The sequence below is a fragment of the Helianthus annuus genome, chromosome 2, assembly GCF_002127325.2.
Source record: "Helianthus annuus cultivar XRQ/B chromosome 2, HanXRQr2.0-SUNRISE, whole genome shotgun sequence".
NCBI classification, from domain to species: domain Eukaryota; kingdom Viridiplantae; phylum Streptophyta; class Magnoliopsida; order Asterales; family Asteraceae; genus Helianthus; species Helianthus annuus.
In genome coordinates this window covers 32823568-32850390 of record NC_035434.2, presented here as the reverse complement: position 1 = coordinate 32850390, position 26823 = coordinate 32823568, and the positions used below count along the sequence as shown (strand labels likewise).

Sequence of the window (26823 nt, the reverse complement as noted above, 5' to 3'; positions counted from 1 at the left end):
GATTTGGATGTAGCATCAACAACACTAATTATTAGTATTAGGGTAGACGGTTTGGTTCGGTAAACACATGCGGGGAGTGGCAGTCACCGCTCGGTGATGGGATGCCGGCCTTCAATTGGTGAGTGGGGAGTGCTTTCTTCGGTGTATACTCACCGATGCGGGAAGAGGAGGGAAAGAGGAGAGATGGGGTTTAATGATGGGTCCCAACCCCTTTCAACCAATCACAATTTTTTTTTAATTTTTTACCTCTCCATGTGTTTGAACCATCAGTGATTGAGTGCAAAATGGGGAGTGAAATGAGAACTTGAAATGACATGATATTATTGGCTAGAGAATAACTCAAACACCCTAAGTGATTGAACGATACCCTCCACCCTTATTATTTTGGAAGTTAAAACAAAAATCCAACTCTTTAGTTGATCAAAACATTCGAATTTATAGAGAAAAAAGTACTCATTCTCCAAATTGCATTAGTCTAATAAAAAAGAAGCCAAGAACACACATCTCTCCAAACAACATTATTTGTTTACAACTCTAAAATAGTCTCGTTACCAGAAGCGTTATAACAGTGAAACTCGAAGAAAACACTTCACAGTTCATCCTTATGACCTTGACCTTGACTTTGACTTTCAAGCAAGTATGTTGCAGCCAGAGACGCATGCATTGCAGCCCCATAAGGAAGAACCTCTTCATTAAGTTGGAAAAACGGGGAATGCAACGATTCGTGTTTTTCATTTTTCTCATTTTTCATTCCAATAAAATAGAAATATCCAGGAATAACCTCTTGGTAAAACGAAAAATCCTCTGCTCCCGTAAACGGTGACATTTCTTTAACATTATTGAGACCAAGAACACTTCCTGCAACTTTTTGGAAGAATTTATGCAAGCCCGCGTCGTTTATGGTGACCGGGTAGAATGGTTTATCTTTCGAAGAAAATTCGACAGTTGCGTTACATCTATGCACGGTTGCTTGACCTACAACAACCTGTACATAAAAAAAAGTATATAAATAAGTAAAATAAAAAGATGATTTACTTCTATGTAGAGATTGCAATCTTGAGTAGTTCACTTAAAAAAATTGGTCGATCTGTTTTTTTTTTTTTTTTTTTCTAATTAAAAATGAATTAAAAAGAAGAGTTAACTTCGTTTTTGCTCCCTATGGTTTGGCCGTTTTAACACTTTTGTCCCAATAGTTTAAAAATTGCCATTTTCCTCCCTAATGTTTCCATTTTATTGCCGGTTTGCTCCCAGACTTTAACTCAGTTAAAAGTAAGGGTATTTTGGTAATTTTATATATATATGTATTTAATTATTTATTATGAATTCCTAAAATCCACTTTTCATTTATAATAAAAATAAAAAAAGAAAAACATATTTATTCAAAGTTACCAATTTTTAAAGTCAAATTGGTACCAAATTTTGTGAATTAAAATCCAATATCTGATGTAAATACATCGTAAAAATTGTGAATCAAAATCAAAAGCGTTAGAATGGCCAAACCACAGGGAGCGAAAAAGAAGTTACCTTTTTATCACAAACAAATTTTGACATCTTACCCAACCCGCCCAGCTTGACTGACACTCTAGTTCTATGAAGAAATTCAACGTTTTAGCTTTTTATATTCTTTTCGGTCTTGTGGGCCCCATGGTCAAGGGACCACCAAAACGAAGGGGTACATATATATCTGTACCTCTTCTATTCGTTGCTTGAGTTGCATGAAACTTTCTTTAGAGAAAGCTCTGAAGGTTCCACCAATGGTGACAGCATCTGGAATAACGTTAAACGCACCACCACCTTGAAACTTGGCAACTGTAACAACCTGCGATATTTAGTACAAACAAACATTTTATAATATGTATATATCATCATTATACGAGATTAGAAACTATATGCGACAAAATGGGTAGTTAACTTGTTTTTGTAATAGTCAAAATGCCCACAGTCTGCTTTTTTTTTCAAATGATTACAGAAGTTTCTTAATAAAGTGATTTAGTAGGTTGTAAGAATTAACACGGCAATTTGGGCCAATTGTGTGGTTTGACCTGTTCGACCCATTCGACTCGTTTCATCTGTAGTAAGGATGCAAACGAGCCGAGCTACTTGCGAGCTACTCGAGAGAAGGCTCGAAATGAGCTGAGCTAAAAACAAGCTTGTTTAGCAAACGAGCCAAACAAGCGCACTATTTATATTATTTTTAATTAATATATTAAATAAAATATATTTAAATAATAACAATTACTATTTATAGAAGTAAGAAAAAAAAAACTAAATTACATATAAAATAATATAATTAATATATATTAATTAATAAATTATAAACGAGCCAAGCCTGAGCCGAGCTCGAGCTTGAAAAACTACCTACGAGCCAAGCTCAAGCTTTAGAAACAAAGCTCGAATGAGCCGAGTTCGAGCCTAGTCGAGCTCGGGCTCGGGCTCGGCTCGGCGCATTTGCACCCCTAAATTATTCTGTACAACTTGTTACAGGTTAAAAGACCCGAACTGATCTGTAAATATGTATATGGGTTGAAATTTGCAACAGGAAAAAACTTACCTGAGAATCAAGAGGATCGGCTTCTCTTGAAACAAGATGCTGTAAACTGACAACAACGTTTGAGGCTGCTAAAATAGGGTCGATTGAGTGCTGTGGAATGGCAGCGTGACCTCCTTTTCCGGTTATGACCGCTTCAAAAAAACCACTACCCGCCATTAAGGTACCCGACCGAGAGTATACTTGACCGAGAGGTCGTTCTGGAGAAACATGTAAACCGAATATGGCTTTCACATTCTCAAGATATCCGCTATCTACCACCACTTTTGCACCGCCGCCACCTTCCTCCGCCGGTTGAAAAACCAGCACCACCGTTCCCTGCCACCGTAACATATTGAAACTTTTTCTGTGTAACGATATGTATATAACCACCTGATTACTTTATTAAAAATATAGATAATTGATTATTATTGTCATAATATTATTCCGATAATCATATTTAACATATTAAAAATTGAAAAAAAAAATATGATAAAAGTGTGTTCATGGTATTGATAATCTGAATGAATCGATACATAAAACGTATGTCCCTTTATATAGGGAATAGAACATGGTAAACCCTATCTCTAATTTAGGAATTACATTACAATCCTATAATAATTACAATATCATTCAATCATCATCATCATCATCATACTCGGTATATCCCACCAATAGCAAAGCTAAGGTAGGGTCTGAGGAGAGTGAGATGTAGACAGCCTTACCTCTACCCCGTAGGAATAGAGAGGCTGCTTCCAATGAGACCCCCAGCTCGATTGTAGTTTTGCATCAAGCCTTGGACATAAGGCACATATCACTCAGCAATTGAGACAAACGCCGATTAGTACATGTACCCCCTTGTCTTTTGGCTATCAACACCACCACATGATGCATGATTAACCATCCCCATCTTTTAACGTTATTTTCACGAAATTAGTAAAATAACGAGTAAAGTCCTTTTTGAGTCCCTATGGTTTGTGCATTTTAACTATTTGAATCCAAAAATCAAACTTGTCTTGATTTGAGTCCTTGTGGTTTGTAATTTTAACCCTTTGAATCCAAAACGCAAACCATATCCAAATGAGAAGTTAACCCCTCACCATGTGCCAGGCACGTGAGGGGCAATTTTGTCCATCTACCCCATTTGTTTTATCCCAGCCCCAATATAACCCATTTTGACCTAATATTTACTCATTCACACTTCATCTTCAGCCTTACATTGCTCTCCCCATTCACAATCTGGAGATTTAAGATTGCAATGAGAGATCTCACACATTGGTGTGTTCGTAGTTCAGATGATCCATTTGATCCCGATGCAGTATATGGTATAATTAATTCTCATAATTTAGGTTATTTTATGGATTTATGCTAATATCCTTATGATGCAAAATGTGACCTAAATTCAACTTTTTTTTTTTTTTTCGTTTTTAGGAGATGGACCTACATTGTTTTCCATCCAAGTCTTCCATGAAGGTTATTTTGAGAATTATCCAGGTAGAAGGTATGTTCATGGTAAGATGAACTATTTGGACATGATAGATGGTGATGACTTCTCGGTATTTGAGTTCAATGATATGTTTAAGATGTTGGGCTATTCAGGTGATGATGTAGTGTATTACCATTTTAGGATTCCTGGGTAAAATTTAGATAATGGCCTTAGAGCTCTAGGTACTGATCAAGATGTTTTAAATATGTGCCAATATATAGACAAGGTAAAAGTTATCGATGTATACGTTGAACATTGGGTTACACGTTTGAGCACATATTTTCAGTCACCAAATGGGGGTAGCAATGTTGTAATTGAAGAGATTATTGGTGCTGGTCATGGAATCAAAGTAGTATGCAGGCCTGTTGGAAATTTAAGCATTGATGCAGGTCTGCACATGGTAATTTGTTTGGAAATTTAAGCTGGTACGAGGGTTGGTCAAGAAAGCATTTATATGGGTCTGGAATTAAAATAATGGGTAGATGGACAAAATTGCCCCTCACGTGCCTGGCACATGGTGAGGGGTTAACTTCTAATTTGGATGTGGTTTGCATTTTGGATTCAAAGGGTTAAAATTACAAACCACAAGGACTCAAATCACGACAAGTTTGGTTTTTGGATTCAAATAGTTAAAAATGCACAAACCACGGAGACTCAAAAAGGACTTTACTCTAAAATAACGTTAAAATTCGTGCACTTTCACTTTTGCCCCCCAAGCGCTCACACATATATACATTATATGAGCATACTGCAAGCGGGGCGTGTACAATATCATTCAATAATATAGATAAATATATATCCCTAAAATATGTGCAATAATATCGGCTAAGACTCCCCCGCAGTTTGAGCAGACGTAAGACAAACGCTCAAGCTGGAGCGAAACGATTGAAACAATTGTCGAGGAAGTCCTTTTGTGAAGATATCAACATACTGTAGAGAGGTCGGAACATGAAGAACTCGAATATGACCAACACGGACTTTTTCGTGAACAAAATGAATGTCAATCTCGATGTGCTTCGTTCGCTGATGCTGAACAGGATTATCAGATAAGTAAACTGCCGATACATTGTCACAATGGACGACCGAAGCCTGTCGAAGCGGAAGATGCAACTCTAAAAGTAAATTCCTAATCCAAGTTGCCTCTGCCATTGCATTGGCCACTCCTCGATATTCGGCTTCAGCACTAGAGCAGGAAATGGTCGGCTGACGCTTTAATGACCATGAAATCAAGTTATCTCCTAGGAAAACACAATAACCACTCGTGGATCTACGAGCGTCGGGACATCCACCCCAATCTGCATCCATAAGCTACAAGAGAATGCGAGTGTGACTTGACCAATCGAATACCATAGTCAAGAGTACCTTTCAAATACCGAATGATGCGTTTCAAAAAGGCAAAGTGAGGCTCATGTGGTTTATGCATGAATAAGCACACTTGTTGCACAACATAAGAGATGTCAGGACGGGTGAAAGTAAGATATTGTAATGCCCCTGCCAGACTCTGGTATAATGTAGGATGATGAAAAAGAGGGCCATCTGTAGCACTCAATTTAGAGGACAAATCAACAGGAGTAGTACACGGTTTGCATGATGACAGAAACACCCTCGAAATTATATCCTTTGCATATTTGACTCTGATCTAAGAATATATGATACACGTCCCTTAAAAGTGTATTCTAGGAGACACCATCGTGCCAAATCAGCTGCTGATGTGGAGCATTTTTATTCTGTTTTCAGTTATATTTATGACCCATTTAATAAACCAAAGAAGCTGGAAGGTGGATCAGACCAAGAGCCTTCAGAATCCTAAGGGAGCTTTGCCTTTTTGATTTCCAATGGAGCTGTTATCTTTTATTATTAGTATATATAGCAGGCTATGCTTTGTCTTTTGATCATTCAAGTTTTTAATCAGCAAACTCAGTTTGTATTGGAGACTTCCCCTTCTCGAATTGGGGCTATCATTTCAATTCAAATACTGTTGCCTGTTTTTGTTCTCTAGAATCTATCATTTTTGGTTCCATTGCCGGGAATCGAAGACATGGTGCAAACCCGGAACAGTTCCAGTGACAGCGGTGGTAACCCACCTGACCCGATAGCCACTCAATTAGCCGCCATCGCATCTCGTTTGGAATCAATCGAAAGCCTCAAAGATGACGTCGCGCCACTTAAAGCTCAATCAAAATCTCAAAGTAAAGGTCACAGTGGATCCGGACGTTTTGATGAAGGAGACCCATTGTGGAGGAACAACCAGTACCGTCGTTCTACGAAAATTCTTCTGCCAACATACAGCGACGGTGACCCAAGAGGTTGGATTCTCAAAGCAGAGAAATATTTCAAGTATTATGATGTTCCTGTTGAAGACAAGGTCGACGTGGCAGCAATGCACCTGGAAGGGGATGCATTAGATCTATACTCATGGTTATCATCTGATCAGTTGTTGGTCTGTTGGGAGGAGTTAGTACACGCCCTACAAAAGAACTTTGGTCCGGCTGAGTTCCAAAACCCGGATGAGCATCTTTGTAGTATCAAACAAACAGGTACTATCCAGGAGTATCGACAGGAATTTGCAAAACGATCAGCGCGGGTGTCAAATTGGCCTGATCATTGCTTGTTGGGGGTGTTCCTAAATGGGCTCAAGGATGAATTAAAGGCTGATGTTCGAATTCACAAACCTCGAACCGTTTATAACGCGATGAGTTTGGCGGTAGAGTTCGAATCAAAATTGGGGCATGTGCGAACAGTAAAAGGATCCACTGGAGCTGTTCATACTAAACCTTCATTCCTTGACAACAAGGTCAATGCAACTACGGTTACAGGTCCATCGAAACCACCCCCTCGCATATCAGATATCGAAAAACAGGCCCGGTTCTTACGGGGGGAACGTTTTCGTTGTGGGGATAAATACGGGCCTGGACACCGATGTAAAACCGGTACGTTCGAAGTGTTGGAGGTTGAGGATATATCTGAAGAACAACCATACACTGAAGCAAGTAACAATGATGGTAACCCGGATGATGTTGCCGAGATCAGCCTTCACGCTATTCTAGGAAATTCACATCCAACTACTATGAAGGTACACGGTATGCTTAATACTACCGAGGTACTTATTTTGGTTGATGGCGGATCGACTCATAATTTTATTTCTGATGTTCTTGTAAGCGAATTGAAACTTACCACCCAATTTGTTACACCTTTCGGTGTCCAAATCGGAAATGGGGATATTATTCGTTGTAAACAAGTTTGCAAGGATGTCTCATTACAAGTGTCCGACCTCAAAATTGTTCAAGATTTCTACCTTTCTCTATAGGCGGGGCTGATTTGGTTTTGGGTATTCAATGGTTAGCTACTCTGAATACCGTTCAAGCCAATTGGAATGAAATGTTTATGATTTTTAACATTGATGGTAAAAGATACAAGCTTCAGGGTATCTCCTCTAGCCCACAAAGATCCGCTTCTTTCCAACACTTGGCTGTGGACTCCGAATCTGCACCCGACATACCCTCACACTTGCAGCCCTTAATTTCTAAGTATCAGCGGGTGTTCGAGGAACCAACTGATTTACCTCCTTTTCGCTCGACATCACATTCAATTCCCCTGCTACCAAATTCAGCCCCACCCAACCTTCGCCCTTATCGTTATCCTTATTCCCAAAAGACAGAGATAGAAAAACAGGTTGAAATACTGCTAGCTTCGGGATTTATTCAACCCAGTACCAGCCCTTTTTCAAGCCCCGTTCTATTAGTGAAGAAGAAAGATAATTCATGGCGGATGTGTGTGGATTACCGTGCTTTGAACAAGATCACTGTGGCCGATAAGTATCCCATCCCCAATATCGATGAGCTTTTGGATGAATTACATGGAGCAACAGTATTTTCCAAACTCGATTTACGTTCTGGGTATTATCAAATTAGGGTGGATGTAAAAGATGTGATGAAGACAGCTTTTAGAACTCATTCCGGGCATTATGAGTTCAAGGTTATGCCTTTCGGCTTAACCAATGCCCCGTCTACATTTCAAGCTGTGATGAATGACCTATTTCGTCCATATTTACGCCGATTCATATTGGTATTCTTTGACGATATCCTAATATACAGCCACAACATGGAACATCTATCCCATCTAGAACAGGCCTTGGAGTTACTTTGCAGCCATCAGTTTTTTGCTAAGTTGTCCAAATGTTGTTTTGGGCAGTCAAGAGTGGTTTTCTTGGGTCATGTTATTACTTCGGAGGGAGTTCAAGTTGACCAGGAAAAGATCCTTGCAGTTCAGTCATGGCCAGTTCCAACTACGGTGCGAGAAGTTCGCGGTTTTCTCGGGTTAACGGGGTACTACCGGCGGTTTGTTCGGAATTACGGTCTAATTGCCAGACCACTCACAGCCCTCACCAAGAAAGATGGGTTTGTGTGGACAAACGATGCATTAACAGCTTTCAATAAGCTAAAACAAGCTTTGATTTCGACTCCGATTCTTAGACTACCGGATTTTTCCAAGCCCTTCACCGTGGAGTGTGATGCTTCATCAGAAGGAGTAGGTGCTATTTTATCCCAGGAGGACCACCCAGTAGCCTATTTCAGTAAGGGTTTTTCACCTTCTAACCGACTAAAATCTACCTATGATCGTGAGCTACTGGCATTGGTGTTGGCGGTACAAAAATGGAACCATTACTTGTTGGGTCACCATTTTTTCATTCGCACCGATCACTATACCCTGAAGTTTCTGTTGGAACAAAGGATTACCACAACCGAACAACAACGTCTTTTGCTCAAACTAATGCCTTACGATTTCTCCATTAGTCATAGAGCTGGAAAGGAAAATAGAGGAGCGGATGCTTTGTCTCGACGACCCCATTCCGGTGCTTTCCTTACTCTTGTGGTCTCTTTGTGTCCTGATATGATTGACATTCAAGCAGGTCAAAAAAATGATCCATATACAAGTAATATCTTGAAGCAGCTAGAAGCCGAACCATCTTCATGTCCAGGTTATTCTATTGTGGGTCAGTTATTATTTTACAAAAATCGAGTGGTAGTTCCTGATGTTTTGGACCTTAAAAATAAACTTCTGCATGAAGCCCATTCCACTCCAATGGCCGGTCATGGGGGATTTTTGAAAACATTTAAACGGCTATCTGCGCAGTATTTTTGGCCCAAAATGAAGCAAGAAATTCGAGTTTTTGTACAGCAATGTCTAGTTTGCCAGCAGCAAAAGTACGAGACATTAGCCCCAACAGGGTTGCTGCAACCTTTACCCATTCCAAAGCAGGTTTGGGAGGACATTTCAATGGACTTCATAGTGGGTTTGCCAAAGTCTGACAGGTTTGATACTATACTTGTTGTGGTTGATCGCCTAAGTAAGTATGGCCACTTTATTCCCATGTCACACCCTTTCACTGCTAAAGGTGTGGCATCTATATTTTGTAAGGAGATTGTGCGATTACATGGGTTCCCACGATCAATCGTTTCAGACCGGGACGTAATTTTTTTGAGCAACTTTTGGCAAGAGCTGTTCCGTCTTAGCCAAACTAAGCTTAAGTTGAGCACGAGTTACCACCCCCAAACAGACGGGCAAACCGAGGTTGTGAATCGGTGCTTAGAGGCGTACTTACGTTGCTTTGCCCATGAGCAACCGGCAAAATGGAGTAATTATTTATCCTGGGCAGAATACTCCTACAACACCGGATACCATACGTCTACGTGCACAACTCCTTTTTCAGTCGTTTATGGCAGGAACCACCTCCTCTTACTCCATATGTTGCGGGGGAAACAAAGAATGCCATATTGGAGCAACAATTGTTTGATAGGGATGATATGTTGAAGTTACTGCAAACCAATCTTCAAAAAGCTCAAGATCGAATGCGCAACCAAGCTAATTCCAAGCGACGTGAGCTATCATTTCAGGTTGGTGATTATGTATTTTTAAAAATCCAACCTTACCGCCAAAAGAGTTTAGCTAAACGCAGGTATGAGAAGTTATCCCCAAGGTTCTATGGCCCTTACCGTATCAAACGTACAGTTGGATCAGTAGCTTATGAACTTGAACTACCCCATGATGCCAGAGTACACCCAGTCTTTCATGTATCCATGCTCAAGCCTGCTCGCGGTTCGTTCTCTGCTCAACCAATGGCCCCTTTACCAATTACTAAGGATTGGGAAGTGGATCTACAACCCAATTCAATTATTAGTCATCGCTGGGTCTATGAAGCTGGTGAACCAGTCTTGGAACTCCTAGTCTCATGGTGTCATCGCCCCTTGGAAGAAGCTACCTGGGAATCTTATGATTTGCTAGCGGAACAATTCCCTGATTTTCGCCTTGAGGACAAGGCGTTTTACCAGGAGGGAAGTAATGATACACGTCCCTTAAAAGTGTATTCTAGGAGACACCATCGTGCCAAATCAGCTGCTGATGTGGAGCATTTTTATTCTGTTTTCGGTTATATTTATGACCCATTTAATAAACCAAAGAAGCTGGAAGGTGGATCAGACCAAGAGCCTTCAGAATCCTAAGGGAGCTTTGCCTTTTTGATTTCCAATGGAGCAGTTATCTTTTATTATTAGTATATATAGCAGGCTATGCTTTGTCTTTTGACAATTCAAGTTTTTAATTGTTAGACTATGTTCTTATTATATTAGACAAACTTATTATTGTAGAGGGTATCTAATTGTAATTAGCAACTCTATATATAGGGCTTTGTTTTCTCTATATTGGAGACATAATAACAGATATCCTTTTCACGTAGTTTGATTTGGTATCAGAGCAAATCAAACCTGCGGCCAAAAAAAAAAAAAACCCTACTGCCGCCAAATCAAACCTGCGGCCAAAAACCCTACTACCGCCAAATCAACTCCAGGCAATCAACCCTCTCTGATTACTCATGGCAGCCATTCTCACCTTCAGCAATCAAGAAAAGACTACCCACAACTCTCATAAATTTGCCTTTACCCTAAAACCTACAAATTATGGTTACTGGAGATCAATGATTGAGTCTTTCCTCACTTCTCACAACTTATTTGGCTATGTAGATGGCACTATTCCCTGTCCAGAACAGAAGGTCACCAACGAATCTGCCACAACCGACAACCCAAGTTATCTTCCATGGGTTTCTAATGATGCCCATATTCGTATGCTTCTTATTTCTACTGTTTCTGAGGATTCGTTTCAGCACATCCAGGGCAAAACGTCACGTGAAGTTTGGCTATCCTTAGAACGGGCATATGCCCCTGTCACATCTTCCCATGAATTCACCCTTAAAAATCAGTTACTTCGGATCACCATGAAGGGTGATGAAAAACCCGCTGACTACCTCAGCCGAGCACAGGAGTATGCAACCGCCCTGGCTAATATAGGTGAACCAATGAAAGATAAAGACCTTGTTATGCTCACTCTCGCAGGACTTCGAGAGGAATATAATGGCCTTAAAGCTAACCTTCTCGCTCGTTCTCCTCCAGTTAACTTTAACGAGCTTCACGGACTGTTGAGTGATCATGATTACATGATCACAAGACTCTTGGCCTCGAACCCGCAGGTTCCACAGGCTCTTTTAGCCACGTCTGCACCAGGCCAGCAGCCTTTTATGGCTGCTGTACCACCCTTATCACAGTTGGGTTATCAACAGCCCAATGTGGACTCGATTCAACAGCAGCTTAATAATCTTCAGTTAATGGCATCTCAGTTGGGTTATCAACTTAGTCCTGCAGCCTCTCCCCAACCACAGGCTTACTTTGCCCCTCGGTCATCCAACAACAGCCGAGGTAATCGTGGTGCGCGTGGTTCATCTCGTGGCAATTCTCGGGCAGCTTCAAATTCTCGCAATCGGGACTCTACAAGCAGCCGTCAATTTGCTTGGGCCTCCACTCAAAACACAGTATATGGTCATTGCAACCGTTGTGGGATAGGTCATCTACCCTCCCAATGTCCTAATCAACCTCGTGCCACAACTCAGGCCAATTATGCAAGTTACTCAGATGCTACCTCTCGATCCAGTTCATGGAAACCCGACACTGGTGCCAATAGTCATGCCACTCCAGATCTATCTAGCATGGACAACTCGGAGGCCTACTTTGGTAAGGATTCTTTACTTGTTGGTAACGGTGACTCTTTACCTATCTTTCACATTGGATCCACCTCTTTTGCCTCCCCTCACAAAACCTTTAAATTATCAAATATCCTCCATGTTCCTAAACTTAAACAAAACCTTTTATCCGTCCAAAAATTTTGTCAAGATAATGATGTTTATTTTGAATTTCACTCCTCTTATTTTGTTGTGAAGGACGAGTCTACACGCACTACCCTCCTAACGGGCCCCAGTGAACAGGGATTGTACTCCATCCGTCTTCCTCAACTCAAGACCTTACCCAAAGTTGCATTCACTGCTGTCAAAGCGTCTTCCAACACTTGGCATCAACGACTGGGACATCCACATGCTCAAGTTTTTCATTCTATTATTTCAAATTGTTCTTTACCTGTTTCGGACAAGTTTTCCAACAATTTATGTTCTTCATGTCAATTAGGCAAATCTTCTAAATTATCATTGTCAGACTCTACGTTTCGTAGTAAAAATGTTTTGGATCTTGTTTATTGCGATGTTTGGGGTCATTCCCCTATGCCTTCTTGTGACGGTTATCGTTTTTTTTTTTGTTATGTGTTGATCATCATACGCGATACATGTGGTTTTATCCTTTAGTTCATAAGTTTGATGTTTACACAGTGCTAACAAATTTCATCAAGATGGCTGAACGCCAATTTAACACAAAGTTGAAGTCCAATCAATCCGATTGGGGGGGAGAATTTCGCCCGCTTACTTCTTTTTGCCAAAATCTTGGTATCATTCATCGACGCTCATGCCCACACACAAGCGAACAAAACGGCTTCGTTGAGCGTCGTCATCGTCATGTTGTGGAAACTGGTCTTACCCTCTTGGCCCAGTCCAATCTTCCTCAACGCTTCTGGCACTTTGCATTTGAAACAGCTGTTTACTTAATTAATCGTTTACCTTCTCGTGTCTCCTCCAACAAATCTCCCTTTGAACACATATTTAAACGCAAACCTGATTACTCGTTCCTTCGTGTCTTTGGATGTCAATGTTTTCCCTATCTTCGTCCTTACAATCGACACAAGATTGATTTTCGATCTACCCCGTGTGTCTTCCTTGGATATAGCCCTGTTCACCATGGTTACCGCTGCTTTGACCCATCCACCGAAAGAACATACATTGCTCGCCATGTTCGTTTCAACGAGCATGTTTTTCCATACCATAAACCTACACCTACCCCAACCCCACTACCTTCCGACTCCCCGTATGTATCTATTTTCCCTCAACCTCCACCCGGTTTCACAACCGAGCCTACTCAACCACCACCCCAACCCCCTCAACCAACCCAACCATCTACACCACCGCCATCCGATCCACCATCACCAAACCCCACCATCCCATCCGAGCCTACTCAAACGACACCCCAACCTCCTCAACCAACCCAACCATCTACATCATCGCCATCCGATCCACCATCACCAAACCCCACCATCCCACCTCCGGCACCCAGGACTCGTCCTCCTAATCTTCGTCCTAATCCCAAACAACCTGCCCGTTATGATCCCGCTGCTTACACTGCCACCACCCACCCTGCTATACCTACTACACCCACATCCTTTACCGTTGCTAACAAGTCTTTAGAATGGCGCCATGCTATGGCCGACGAATTGGCTGCGCTACATAGAAATGGGACGTGGACACTAGTGCCTCCTGTACCCAATACTAACGTTGTTGATTGTAAGTGGGTTTACAGGTTAAAAACAGATCAGGATGGCAATCTTAGCAGGTACAAGGCCCGTCTTGTTGCAAAGGGCTTTCATCAACAACATGGTGTTGATTATAACGAGACCTTCAGCCCAGTTATCAAACCTGCTACTATTAGAACTGTCTTATCTTTGGCAGTCACAAACAAATGGTCTTTGAGACAACTGGATATTCAAACCGCTTTCTTACATGGTGATCTTAAGGAAACAGTTTACATGCGCCAACCCCCAGGTTTTGTTGACCCTACCAGGCCTGATTATGTGTGTTTATTGAACAAATCTTTGTATGGGCTCAAACAAGCCCCCCGTGCATGGTTTACTAAGCTATCTACTGCTCTTCGTCAACTGGGCTTTTATGGGTCCAAAACTGACCCGTCGCTGTTTATTCTCAACTCATCGGGCACGCTTGTTTATCTGCTTGTGTATGTTGATGACATTATAATCACTGGCAATAATCAGGGCGCTATCACCAGCATTGTTGAGCGTCTTAACTCTCTCTTTGCTCTTACGAATATGGGTCAGCTACATTATTTTTTGGGAATTGAGGTTATTCATCACCGTGCGGATCTGGTCCTTTCTCAACGGACATATGTGCTTGACATTCTTCAGCGTGCTGGTCTTGCAGATTGTAAACCCGTTTCCTCTCCTATGGCTACTTCTCAAGTGTTGTTACCTGATGATAGTCCTCTGCTTGATGATCCTTCCCGATACAGACAGACTGTCGGGGCTCTTCAATATGCCACTTTGTCTCGTCCCGATATAGCCTTTGCCGTTAACAAAGTTTGTCAGTTTATGCATGCTCCTACCGAGAATCATTGGGCTGCTGTGAAACGAATTTTACGTTATCTAAAAGGCACGGTCAACTATGGTTTATTGTTTCGTCACAACACGGGTTATCAGCTGCAAGCTTTCTCTGACGCTAATTGGACTTCTACTCTTACTGCTTTTTCGGATTCTGACTGGGCTGGTTGCCCAATCGATCGTCGATCCACGGGGGGATATGCTATCTACTTGGGATCCAATCTCATCTCTTGGTCTGCAAAAAAACAACGAACTGTCTCTCGATCTTCAACAGAATCCGAATACAAGGCAATAGCTGATACTGTTGCAGAACTGATTTGGTTAAAGTCTCTCCTTCGTGAACTCGGTTTGGATAGCAAGGCACCCACACTCTGGTGTGACAATCTTGGTGCAACCTACCTTTCTGCCAATCCGGTTTTTCATGCCCGTACGAAGCACGTTGAAGTTGATTATCATTTTGTTCGTGAACAAGTTACTCAAGGAGAGCTAGATATCAAATTCATCTCAACTGATGACCAAATCGCTGATATCTTTACAAAGCCCTTGTCATCACAAAGACTTGAGTTTCTACGGTCCAAGTTGCAAGTCGTTCCCCGCCCTCAACTTGCGGGGGAATGTTAGACTATGTTCTTATTATATTAGACAAACTTATTATTGTAGAGGGTATCTAATTGTAATTAGCAACTCTATATATAGGGCTTTGTTTTCTCTATATTGGAGACATAATAACAGATATCCTTTTCACGTAGTTTGATTTTAATCAGCAAACTCAGTTTGTATTGGAGACTTCCCCTTCTCGAATTGGGGCTATCATTTCAATTCAAATACTGTTGCCTGTTTTTGTTCTCTAGAATCTATCAATATACCATTCGCATAACGAGTAACTTTGATTCCCAAGAAGTGATGTAGTGAGCCCAAATCAGTCATAGCAAACTCCCTAGAGAGAGTTGCGATAATATCAGAGTATCGGAGAGTATCGGATGAGGAAGTGAGCACTATGTCGTCCACATAAAGCAATAAGTAAGTCGTATGTATATAAACAACGAATTATACCACGCCCTAGGAGCCTGTTTCAAACCGTACAAAGACTTCTTCAACCTGCAAACATGGTTAGGAAAACGTCTATCCACAAAACCCGGAGGTTGATGCATAAAAACACTTTCATTTAAATGTCCATATAAGAAAGCGTTCTTGACGTCCAACTGATGGATAGGCCAAGAACGCGAGACCGCAATGCATAAAACAGTCCGTGTGGTGGTTGGTTTAACCACCGGACTGAAAGTATCCTCACAATCAATTCCCACAGTCTGGGATTTCCAATTAATGACCAGGCGAGCCTTATATCTTTCCAATGAACCATCGGATTTAAACTTATAGCGGAAAAGCCACATGTAACGTATCACAGGTCGGTCAACCGGTCTAGGTACAAGCTCCCAAGTCTCATTATCCTACAAAGCACTAAACTCGGTCTGCATGGCCTTTAACCAATGAGGGTCAGCGAATGCATTAGTGTAAGATGTAGGCACCGGGGAGATGGTAGTGGAAAGGAGAGCATGTTTGGTTTTGGATCTGGTGGTCATGGGGTGGGTATTTGGCAGTGGTGCGGGCTGTTGTGGGGCGACAGCGGGAGCAGGTGGTGGCTGGGCATGGGTGGCAGGCGGAACAACTGTGTGGGGCTGGGCTGTTGTGGTCGATTGTGAAGATGGTTTAGGGCGGCGGGTGTAATGAAACAGGAAGGGTGACGGTGTGTTAGGTAGACGGTGGGTGGTAGGTGGTGTAGTCACTGGTCGGGGAAAGGTAAAGCCGGGAGGAGGGTTGTCCAAAAAGGTATACGACGAGGGTGGTGTATATGGTATAAGGGAAGGTATGCTCGTCAAAATTGACATGACGAGATATGAGTACTTTCCCGGTTGTCGGATCAAGGCGCTGGTACCCGCGAAAGTCCGGAGGGTAACCGAGAAAGATACAACGAATGGATCTCGAGTGAAGTTTGTGCGGTTGAGTGGCGGATGTGTTCGGGTAACATGCACCCCCAAATACACGAAGATGATTGTATGTTGGATGGGGAAGGTACAAGGCAAAGGTTGGGGTGAAGAAATTTAATCGCTTTGTGGGTAAGATGTTGTGTAGGTAGACTGCGGTGTGAAGAGCTTCCACCCAAAACATCGGCGGGAGATGGGCATGAATAAGTAAAGAACGGATGATGTCATTAAGTCGACGAATCATTCTTTCGGCCCTGCCGTTTTGGGAGGAGGTCTGTGGGCACGAGAAACGAAACAAGAAACCATGTTGTTGAGCAAATTGTTTAAAAGCATGATTGTCAAATTCCCCGCCATATCACATTGAAAAGTTTTGATGTTTCTGTTAAATTGTGTAGCAATAAGGCGATGGAATTTAGCAAAAGTGGGAAAAGTTTCGGATTTTTATTTTAGTGGGTAGACCCAAACAAAGTGGGAAAATTGTCAATTAACACCATGTAATATTTATATCTGGTTTTACTAGTTATTGGTGAGGTCCATAAATCACAGTGAATAATGTTAATGGGTGCAAAAGTAAAAGAAGTAGATTCATAAAAAATGGTAATCTTTTACTGTTCGACAAATGACAAGAATGACAAAAATAAGAATTCTTATTGTGATTACATGAAAAACCAAAATGTTTAGTAAGAATGTCTAAAACATGACTGCCCGGGTGGCCAAGACAATCATGCCAAGGTAAAGCTGAAGCTACAATGAAACAAGCTTGTGGCGGGAGAACTAGCGGTGTGACCGGATATAAATTTCCCGTGCTATTGTGGCGGGAAAGCAAGCGTCCCGTTTTGAGGTCCTTCAAAGAAAAACAAACGGATAAAATTCTATGGAAACATGGTTATCACGAGTGAAACGGCGAACCGAGATAAGAGACTTTATTATTTGTGGGCTATAAAGGATATCAGGTAAAATATAGGTTCGGTTGTGAATGGGAAGGAAGCCGGTACCGGATCCCTCAATTGGTAAATATTGACCATTACCAACCATTAGTTTAGTGTTTACGGTTAATAAATTTAAATTGGGAACCATACCTCGATTTTCGGTGACGTGACTCTCCGCTCCGGTGTCCATGACTAAGTTTGGATCGGTGTAGTTTAGCTGCATAGTATCGAAGGCTGCACTTAAGTCAGATGAATTTAATGCATCGAAACCGTGAGGGTTTGGGGTCGGATACCCAGCAAAGTGGGCTGTGGGAGTTGGGTTTTGTGGCTGGTTTACTGGTATTGGGTTTAAATTGGGCCTCCAGGTAGTCTGAGTTGGGTAGGGGCAAGGTGGTGTGGACCACCAGGCCCACTGAGGGAACTGTTGGTTCTGGAAGGCCCACGAGCTGTTAGTGGGCTGATTGTTGTACCCCCGTCTGCGTCTACCCCGACCCGACCGCGTCCCCATCCTCTGTAAACCTGTGAATCGGCTGGGTTGTTTGGGTTGGGTTCGGTGTGCTTGTTTGTTGGTGCGGAAGGTGGCGTATTGGTATTAGTGGAGCCGGTTACAAGGACAGAATAGGAACATTGCTGCCTAGCTTCCAATCGGATGACTTCATCATGCAACATAGTCCGAGCAATATCCCAATCTGCTTGTTGTGAGTGAATCAACTGAGCCGTGGTGTCAAACTTGGCTGATAAACCCCGTACAAGTTGTAGTACGAGGCGTTTGTCAGACACAGGTTGGTCAACATCAGCCAGTTGGTTTGCTAACTCCTTTAATTGGTTTGCTAACTCCTTTAATTGCTGACAATAGTCATCAACAGAAGTGCAAGAGGCAAGAGTTAAGTTAACGAACTGTGTCTCGAGTGCAGCAGCCGTGGCCTGTTTGTTGCTGAGAAAGATTTTCTGCAGTTTAATCCATGTATCCTTGGCTGAAGCTTCCGTGTCCAAAACCCGGGTCAGTAAGTCGTCTGAAATAGTGTTGTAGATCCATCGTGAAACTAGAGCATCAATCTCCTTCCATGTGTTATACGACGGCTCTTTTGAATCTTGGTGTCGTCAAGGTGGTCCAACACTTTATAAGCGATGGCATGGAATTTGAATAGCTTGACCCAAGAGGAGTATGTTACTTTAGTACCATCGAGGATTCTGATTTTAGACTGAATATTGGTGACAGAGTATGCAGGATGTAGGGTGGTAGGGTTCGTTTTTCTGTGTTGCTAGGGCCGTCATCGGGTTTTGTCATGGTTGTCATGAGGAGAGGAGAACCGTGGCAGGAAAGGAGAAAGAAAAAGATAGGTTTTCAAACCAGAAAAAGGTAGGCTGCGGGTTCCAGACTGGACCAAAACCGTGGCAGGAGAGGAGAAAGAAAAAAATAGGTTTTTAGAACCATGGCTCTGATACCATGAAAGTGTTTATGGTATTGATAATCTGAATGAATCGACACATAAAACGTATGTCCCTTAATATAGGGAATAGAACATGATAAACCCTACCTCTAATTTAGGAATTACAATCTTCAATAATATAGATAAATATATATCCCTAAAATATGTGCAATAATATCGGCTGAGAAAAAGGACAAGAATTGGTCGTGGGTCAACCCGGCCCTACAGATGATAAAAAGTTGCGTTGTAACTGTTTTGACCCGTTACACAACCCACATGACCGTCTATTTTTCCAATTTAGGACAAGGGCGCATAGTTGTCAATAGCGAATAACGGATCATAACGACAGGTTACCTATATGCTACATGGCGATAAAGGGGTAGAAAAATAAATTCTATATTTAATACACTAATTATGTATAAAAGTGATAAATATACACAAAAATAGCTAAAATACGCTATCAATCATCATCTAAATAAAAGAAAATTAAAATAAAAAATCCCCCGCTATTTATCACTGCAGGGTCTGTAGCTACCCTTCACCTACACGCTACACTATTTGCTATAGCGGGCGCTACCGGCACTATTGACAAATACGCAAGGGGAGACGTACAAGCTACATATGACGGTGTGCACATAATGGGTATTCGGATCAATAGAAAACAGAGTTCAATTGTAATTGTAAACAAATACAGAAAAGGAATGATAATATGATGATTGTAAGAGAAAGATGATAAAGGGAAGGGAATGTTTTGATTGAATATGTAAGAGATTACAGAGAAAAAGATAGAAATAAACTAGTGACAATCCAGGGTTACACCCTCTCTCATTGCATGATGCAAGAGCCTTTAATTTCTAACAAATTGCATAACTAACTTACTGCTCTATTCCCTTCCCTATTAATACTACTTTGGGACCACTAGCCACTTTGCACTTTACCCCTCCTTGAATACACAATTAACTCTTTAGTACCTCCATGGTTCGTATCACTGCCCTCCCCTTCAAGTGCAGTCTTGTCCCCAAGACTGAAATCAGGAAACTGCAACTTGATCCAGTCGGCATCTTCCCACGAAGCCTCATCTGCTGATTGACCAATCCAATGTACCAACCATTGTTCCACCGAGTCTAAACCATCCCGTACCACCCTCGTAGCCAAAACCGTTAGGTAAAGGGTGAGGAGATTCTGCCATATCCAGTTCCGGAGGTAACACCGTCTCACTCGAGCCAGACATAGCTTTCTTCAATAAAGAAACATGGAAAACTGGGTCTATTTTAGATGTGGCAGGAAGTAGAAGTTTGTAAGCCACTGGCCCAATCTTCTCTAAAATTTGAAATGGCCCAAAAAACTTAGCTTCTAGCTTTTGATGAATTCTGCTTAGTCACGGACAATTAACGGTAAGGTTTCAATTTAACATACACCCATTCCCCCACCTCAAAGTGGACATCTCGTCGCTTCTTATCAGCTTGTAATTTCATTGCACTTTGAGAATTAGATAAGTGAACTTTGAGTTGTTTTAGAGCCTCATCATGGTCCTGTAACTCTTTAGCAACAGAATCCACCCGAATCTCGCCTGGGATAAATTGAAACACCGAAGGAGGTCGTCTGCCATAAACCGTTTCAAAAGGGGATACACCCGTAAAGGCATGAAAAGTTGAGTTATACTAGAACTCAGCCCATGGTAGCCAAACAGACCAGGTCTTAGGTTGATCGACCGCGAAACAACGTAAATAAGATTCCAAACAACGATTAATGACTTCAGTTTGACCGTCAGACTCCGGGTGATATGCCGAACTCATGTTGAGTTTAGTGTCCACGGAACGGAAAATTTCTTGCCAATACTTGCTTATAAATAAGGGATCTCTGTCACTAAAAATTGATTTGGGAACCCCATGATGACGAATAACCTCTTTAACAAAAACCTCAGCCACAGACTTAGCGGTGTAAGGATGTTTGAGAAGACAGTGGCGGACTCAGAAATTATATGTTGGGGGTGCGGATGAGATGTTCAACCATATTTTCAAGGGGTGCGGTCGGGTTTTTTTCCTAAAATATACACTAAATTTTCTTTTTCAAGGGGTGCGGCCGCCCACCCTGGCCAAAGGGTAGGTCCGCCCCTGTGAGAAGAATAAAATGGGCATATTTCGAGAGACGGTCCACGATGACAAGAACCACTGTAAACCCTTTGGAAGAGGGCAAACCAACTATGAAATCCATAGACAAGTCCTCCCAAATCGCTTCCGGAATGGCTAACGGTTGTAAAAGGCCCCCGGGTAAAACCGAGCTAGCTTTGCACCGCTGACAAATATCACACTAGCGGATATATTGTTTAACCGTAGTAGTCATCCCTGTCCAATAAATGTTAGCTGCTAAACGGCGATAAGTTCTGTAAAACCCCGAATGACCACCTGTAGCGGTGAGCCGGTGACATGGAACTCGTGTAATAAAGCAGGGATAAACTTAGAATGGCAAGAGATAACCAAACGATCTTGGTAAAACAGAGTATTATGTTTGAGCGAATAACCAGGAAATTTTGCTGGTGTGGCCTCCAATTTAGCCCGTAACGATTGAAGCTCAGGATCTTGGGTGGCCTCCTCTATAAGTACAGCACCATGAGCCTTTGGTCTGTACCCGCTGCTGCTGTAACAAAAATTTGAGGCTTTTTTGGTCTGTACACACAGTAAACTTAGAACCCAGCAAATAAGGTCGCCAATGTTGGACCGCCAATACCAAAGCCATTAATTCCCGCTCGTAAGCTGATTTAGTCAGGTTCCTATCGCTCAATGCCTTACTGAAATAAGCAATAGGTTTATTGTGTTGCATAACAGCACCAATACCACATCCCGAAGCATCACACTCCACCACAAAGGGAATCGAAAAATCGGGTAAAGACAGAACTGGAGCAGAAATTAAGGCCTGTTTAAGATGGTCAAAAGCTACCTGAGCCTCTGGTGACCAAAGAAAAGCATCTTTTTTGGTGAGATTTGTTAAAGGACGAGCAATACTACCACCGTAGTTTTTTACAAATTTCCGGTAATATCCTGTCAATCCCAAAACCCGCGAAGAGCTTTCAATGTTGTAGGAGTTGGCCATTCCGCAACGACCGATACTTTTGCGGGATCCATAGAAACTCCTTGACCATCAATGACGTGCCCCAAATAATCAGTTGAACGTTGACCCAAACTACACTTGGTAGGATTAGCTTTAAAGTGATGAGAAAGTAAAATGTGAAAAACTTCGTCTAAGTCGGTTAGATGTGCTTCCCATGAAGGGCTGTGAATAAGAATGTCATCAAAGAAAATGACTACTTTGTTGCGTAAAAGTGGACGGAAAATATCATTCATCACGACTTGAAACGTTGCCGGTGCATTCATCAGGCTGAAGGGCATGACTAGGTACTCATAATGGCCATCATGAGTACGGAAAGCGGTCTTGTCAATGCTATCAGGAGACATACGAATCTGGTTATACCCGGATTTGAGGTCCAGTTTAGAAAAGAAGGTTGAACCATGTAATTCGTCAAGTAACTCATCAACCACTGGAATAGGATACTTATTTGGAATCGTAACATTGTTTAATGCGCGATAATCAACAAACATACGCCACGAATTGTCCTTTTTGCGAACCAAAATAACGGGACTGGAAAAGGCACTTTTACTAGGCCGGATCATTCCCATCTGCAGTAACTCTTGAACTTGGCATTCAATTTCGGCTTTTTGAATGTGCGGATAACGGTAAGGGCGAACACAAATGGGAGTAGTGCTGGATAATTGGATAGTGTGGTCATGAGAGCGAATAGGAGGCAGAGACGAAGGTGATTTAAAGATATCTGCAAATTGGTTTAGTAAGAAAGATAAGCTGGATTGTTGGCGGGATGTTAACAAGGGCGAGATTGGAGGGAAAGGAGAGGTCATGGAAGAGGGAATTAGGGTTCCGTCCATGGATAACCAATGATGTAAAGCAGATAAAGAGGATTGACCTGTTTGAACTCCCTGTAAAGTGACTTACATTCCCTGATGATCAAAACGCATCCAGGAATGTTGCCAGTCATGGACAACTTCTCCCAAAGACTTCAACCATTCTAATCCCAAAATAAAATCAAGAGAGCCCGTATCAAAGACTAAGGCATCCACGTTAAATAAGCAAGGACCAATACGAACCTGAAGACCAATAATCGTTCATGCACAAATACAAAGTGACCATCACCCAATTTGATTTTAATACCGCTGAATTTGGAAGAAGATAAACCCAAAGATGTTACCAACCGCCGTGAGATGAAATTATGAGAAGCTCCAGTGCTCCACTATCCACAAACATTGAAATCATCAAATCCATCAAAGTACCCTCTAATTTCATAGTGGTAGAAGAACCTTCAGCTATCGTACCCGCAAACTCCAACGCATTACAAGTACCCGTCGCAACATCCAAATCAATCATTTGTGGTGGAGGAGAATCGGGCCGTAAGACACATTGATCGCCAAGAGGAAAATCCTCTTCATCTTCTCCCAATAACAGAACACATAACTTCGCTTCAGGACTACGATGAGTAGGCCCATATTGCTGGCCACAACGAAAACAAAGACCCTTCTTCCGTCGGTCCTCCCACTCGGTTCTGGACAAAGAACGCACTCCCCTATCACGGGGAGAACTCTGGCCGAGGTCAATCACTGAGAATGAGGATTTAGGGTTTGCCGTTGCACGAGGTGAATCCAATTTGGGAACCCCAGATTTGTCGCCGGGTCTAAAAGGAAACATTGATCTGGACTCCGCACGGCCCATCGTTGAGGACCCGTCCTTAAGCCCACCTATCGGAGGCCCGATAGGGTTAAGATAACAAAAACGGCCCAACGCGGCCTGGCCCGAATTCGGTCGGAGCATTAATTCCACATCCTTTGCCAGATACATAGCATCTAACCGTGATTGTGGACGATGAAGACGAACCCATTTCTTCACATCGTCCTTCAATCCAGCCACAACAAAATAACCAACTGATTGTGATTCTGGTAAACGAGGAACCAAAGAAAGAAGGTATTTAAAATTATCAATGTAATCATAAATGGAGTCTCCCTGTTTGATTGTAGCCAACTGCTCATACGGATTCTGGATTTCTAATCCACTAAACCGTTGAAGCAATTCAGATTGAAAATCATGCCAAGAGATGGTTGGGTGCACTTGGATGATAATGGTAAACCAGTGTTGTGCAACGCTAACCATGCTCAATCGAGCCAATTGTAAACGAGCATCATCCGAAGTCCGATTTAAATCGAAATACAAATTTGCTTTTTGGATCCAACCTTGTGGATCAAAACCAGAGAATTCAGGAAGTTTTACCTTCTTAACGGCCCAAGAAGAGGAGAATCAGAGGTGTTAGAGGGTCCTAGTGGTGTTCCGAAACCGGTGAAGACGGCACTGTCGCCGGAATCCAACGAATCCGCTTTCTTCTCCTGCTTAGCCATCCATGACATAACAACTTTCCGAAACTCGCTAGACTCACTGCGTTCTGCCTTGAAGGATTTAAACGAATTACGGATCTCAGCAACATCGGATTGGAGCTGATTTGTTACGGTTTGGAGTTGTTTGATCTGAGCATCTTGAGTATCGAGACGCGTATTCGTGCGAGTTTCCATGACGAAACCAATAAAAGCAAGCGGCAGGTCAACGACAGGTCGGACCAATGATGGGTATTCGGATCAATAGAAAACAGAGTTCAATTGTAATTGTAAACAAATACAGAAAAGGAATGATAATATGATGATTGTAAGAGAAAGATGATAAAGGGAAGGGAATGTTTTGATTGAATATGTAAGAGATTACAGAGAAAAAGATAGAAATAAACTAGTGACAATCCAGGGTTACACCCTCTCTCATTGCATGATGCAAGAGCCTTTAATTTCTAACAAATTGCATAACTAACTTACTGCTCTATTCCCTTCCCTATTAATACTACTTTGGGACCACTAGCCACTTTGCACTTTACCCCTCCTTGAATACACAATTAACTCTTTAGTACCTCCATGGTTCGTATCAGCACATGTACTCGTGTGTGCCTTGAAAAAAAATTGTGGAGTAATAAGAAGTCCTTAATTTTAGGAAATATGTATAGTTTGGTAATATCATATTTACCTTGATAATCAGTTTCCCTTCACCTATTATTTAATTGGTTAATCATCCAAATATGATTATTGTTTTGACTATAGCTAACCACCAATCAAAATTATTATTAATATTTGCCAAACACTCCAACATGCAACTTTAAGTATTCAGTTTAGACACATCCAAACACCACCTAAGTATTGCTTCAAGCAGATGATTTATTTGATTAAAATCAATTATATCCAAAAATGAAATACAAAAACATACCTTGAGAAGATGAGTATGAAGTTTGAGAATCTTGGCAGCACCAAGAAGCATGGTGACATGACCATCATGACCACACGCATGCATTTTTCCGCCAACTTTACTCTTGTGTTCCCATTCCACCATTTCCTAATCACAAACTTTATTCACCAACTTTTTGTGGTATGCATTTGGGTCATTGTCAAACGCGAAGAAGTCGCCGGTTAGAAGTTTGGTTTTCAAGGTTTCGCATGGTTTAACACTTAGAATCGGCCCTTTAGCGGTCCCTTTAAACATTATCATTTATGTGTCTTCCTCCTTTTTTGAAATGGAATATGTAGTTATTACATGTACTATTTTCCCAAACCATCTTTTTCATTTTAATGTTTTTAATTCAAACTAATGATTTTGAGAAAAAAAAAAAAAAAATCTTTGGTTTCAAAACCCGACTCACCAGAACCACTCCAAACCACCAAAACCAAACCGTCAAACCACGAAACCCGTAAAACCGACCCGTCCAACCAATCCGGCCGGTTTGGTTTGTGGTTTCGAAAAACGATTATAACCGGTTAGGTCCAGAATTTTCACCAAAATCGGTCGAGGCCACCATGAACTACCTTATACAAAAACATAGTAGGCGTTCCGGCGATACTCTGGCCAGATTACTTCTAGTAATTCCGGTATGAACAGTAAAAACTGATCAGAATCATCGAAATTATCTACTACCCTAAATTAAAACACCTAAACTAGCCCTAAATTAAAGGTTTGAAAGAAAACTAAACCTGCAATGGAAGAGCATCCATATCTGCTCTTAAAGCAACAAACGGAGGCTTACCGGAGCCGATGAACCCAACAACACCGGTAACTGCAACCGGGTGTTTGTAAGGAATCCCCAATTTATCCAATTCTTGTCTTATTATCTTACTGGTTTCAAACTCTTGATAACCCAGTTCAGGATTCTCGTGTAACTTTCTCCTAATCCCCACCATCCACTCAAATACTTCATCATTCTTCGCAAATTCAAGAAACTGTTGCGAAATCTCGGAAACCCCACTTGAGATTTGAGGTTTAAGAATGGAAATGATCAAGATTATGGAAACCCATTTGGAAAAATTCATTTTTTCGGTGTGGGGAACTAGTTAGTAGTTGGATGATGAAATTTAGGAGGTGTTTGGCCTAGCTTTTTTTATAGCTTTTTTAGAGGCTGTTTGGCAACATAGTGTTGAACCAGTAACACGGTCTGAACCATTAAAACCATTCATATTTAAAATCCAACTCAACCTAACTTTTAATAAAAAATTAATTTCTCTTTCTTCAATTTACACAACCCAACCTTTCATACCCATTAACAACCCAACCTAAACCAACTTTTATAAATAAGTATTTATTTTATATTAAAAATGTGTTTTTTTAACAAAATCTGTTTTTAATAAAATTTATATAGGGATGTTCACAAAATTATTTTAAGAAATACTGTGTATTTAATTTTTCTTATAAGATTAATTATAAAAAGTTATTTAAGTATTTAAATTGATGGGGGAATTAG

General features: G+C 41.5%; 2 protein-coding genes across 2 annotated transcripts; both read right to left on the bottom strand.

Annotated features, from left to right (window-relative positions):
• Positions 1-415: 415 nt before the first annotated feature.
• LOC110886238 (IAA-amino acid hydrolase ILR1-like 4) lies at positions 416-26446 on the bottom strand. Its single transcript, XM_022134014.2, has 5 exons — positions 26060-26446; positions 25302-25427; positions 2552-2866; positions 1691-1819; positions 416-985 (listed from the first exon to the last, which is right to left on the bottom strand). The coding sequence occupies exons 1-5, from the start codon at positions 26393-26395 to the stop codon at positions 590-592; spliced, it is 1302 nt and encodes a 433-aa protein (XP_021989706.1). The 5' UTR covers positions 26396-26446; the 3' UTR covers positions 416-589.
• On the bottom strand, positions 14739-25264 carry LOC118488891. The gene is made up of 2 exons (XM_035986306.1): positions 17665-25264; positions 14739-17429 (listed from the first exon to the last, which is right to left on the bottom strand). The coding sequence occupies exon 1, from the start codon at positions 24153-24155 to the stop codon at positions 23199-23201; it is 957 nt and encodes a 318-aa protein (XP_035842199.1). The 5' UTR covers positions 24156-25264; the 3' UTR covers positions 14739-17429; positions 17665-23198.
• Positions 26447-26823: the final 377 nt, after the last annotated feature.

What these genes read in the sequence shown, in the direction of transcription:
- LOC110886238 (XM_022134014.2), bottom strand. Translation starts at nt 26,395, where the DNA reads ATGAATTTTTCCAAATGGGTTTCCATAATCTTGATCATTTCCATTCTT. An exon ending in CCGATCCTCTTGATTCTCAG is followed by an intron (nt 1,820 to 2,551) that starts GTAAGTTTTTTC and finishes TAAATATCGCAG; the next exon opens with GTTGTTACAGTTGCCAAGTT. An exon ending in TCAAGCAACGAATAGAAGAG is followed by an intron (nt 986 to 1,690) that starts GTACAGATATAT and finishes TTTTATGTACAG; the next exon opens with GTTGTTGTAGGTCAAGCAAC.
- LOC118488891 (XM_035986306.1), bottom strand. Translation starts at nt 24,155, where the DNA reads ATGGTTAGCGTTGCACAACACTGGTTTACCATTATCATCCAAGTGCAC.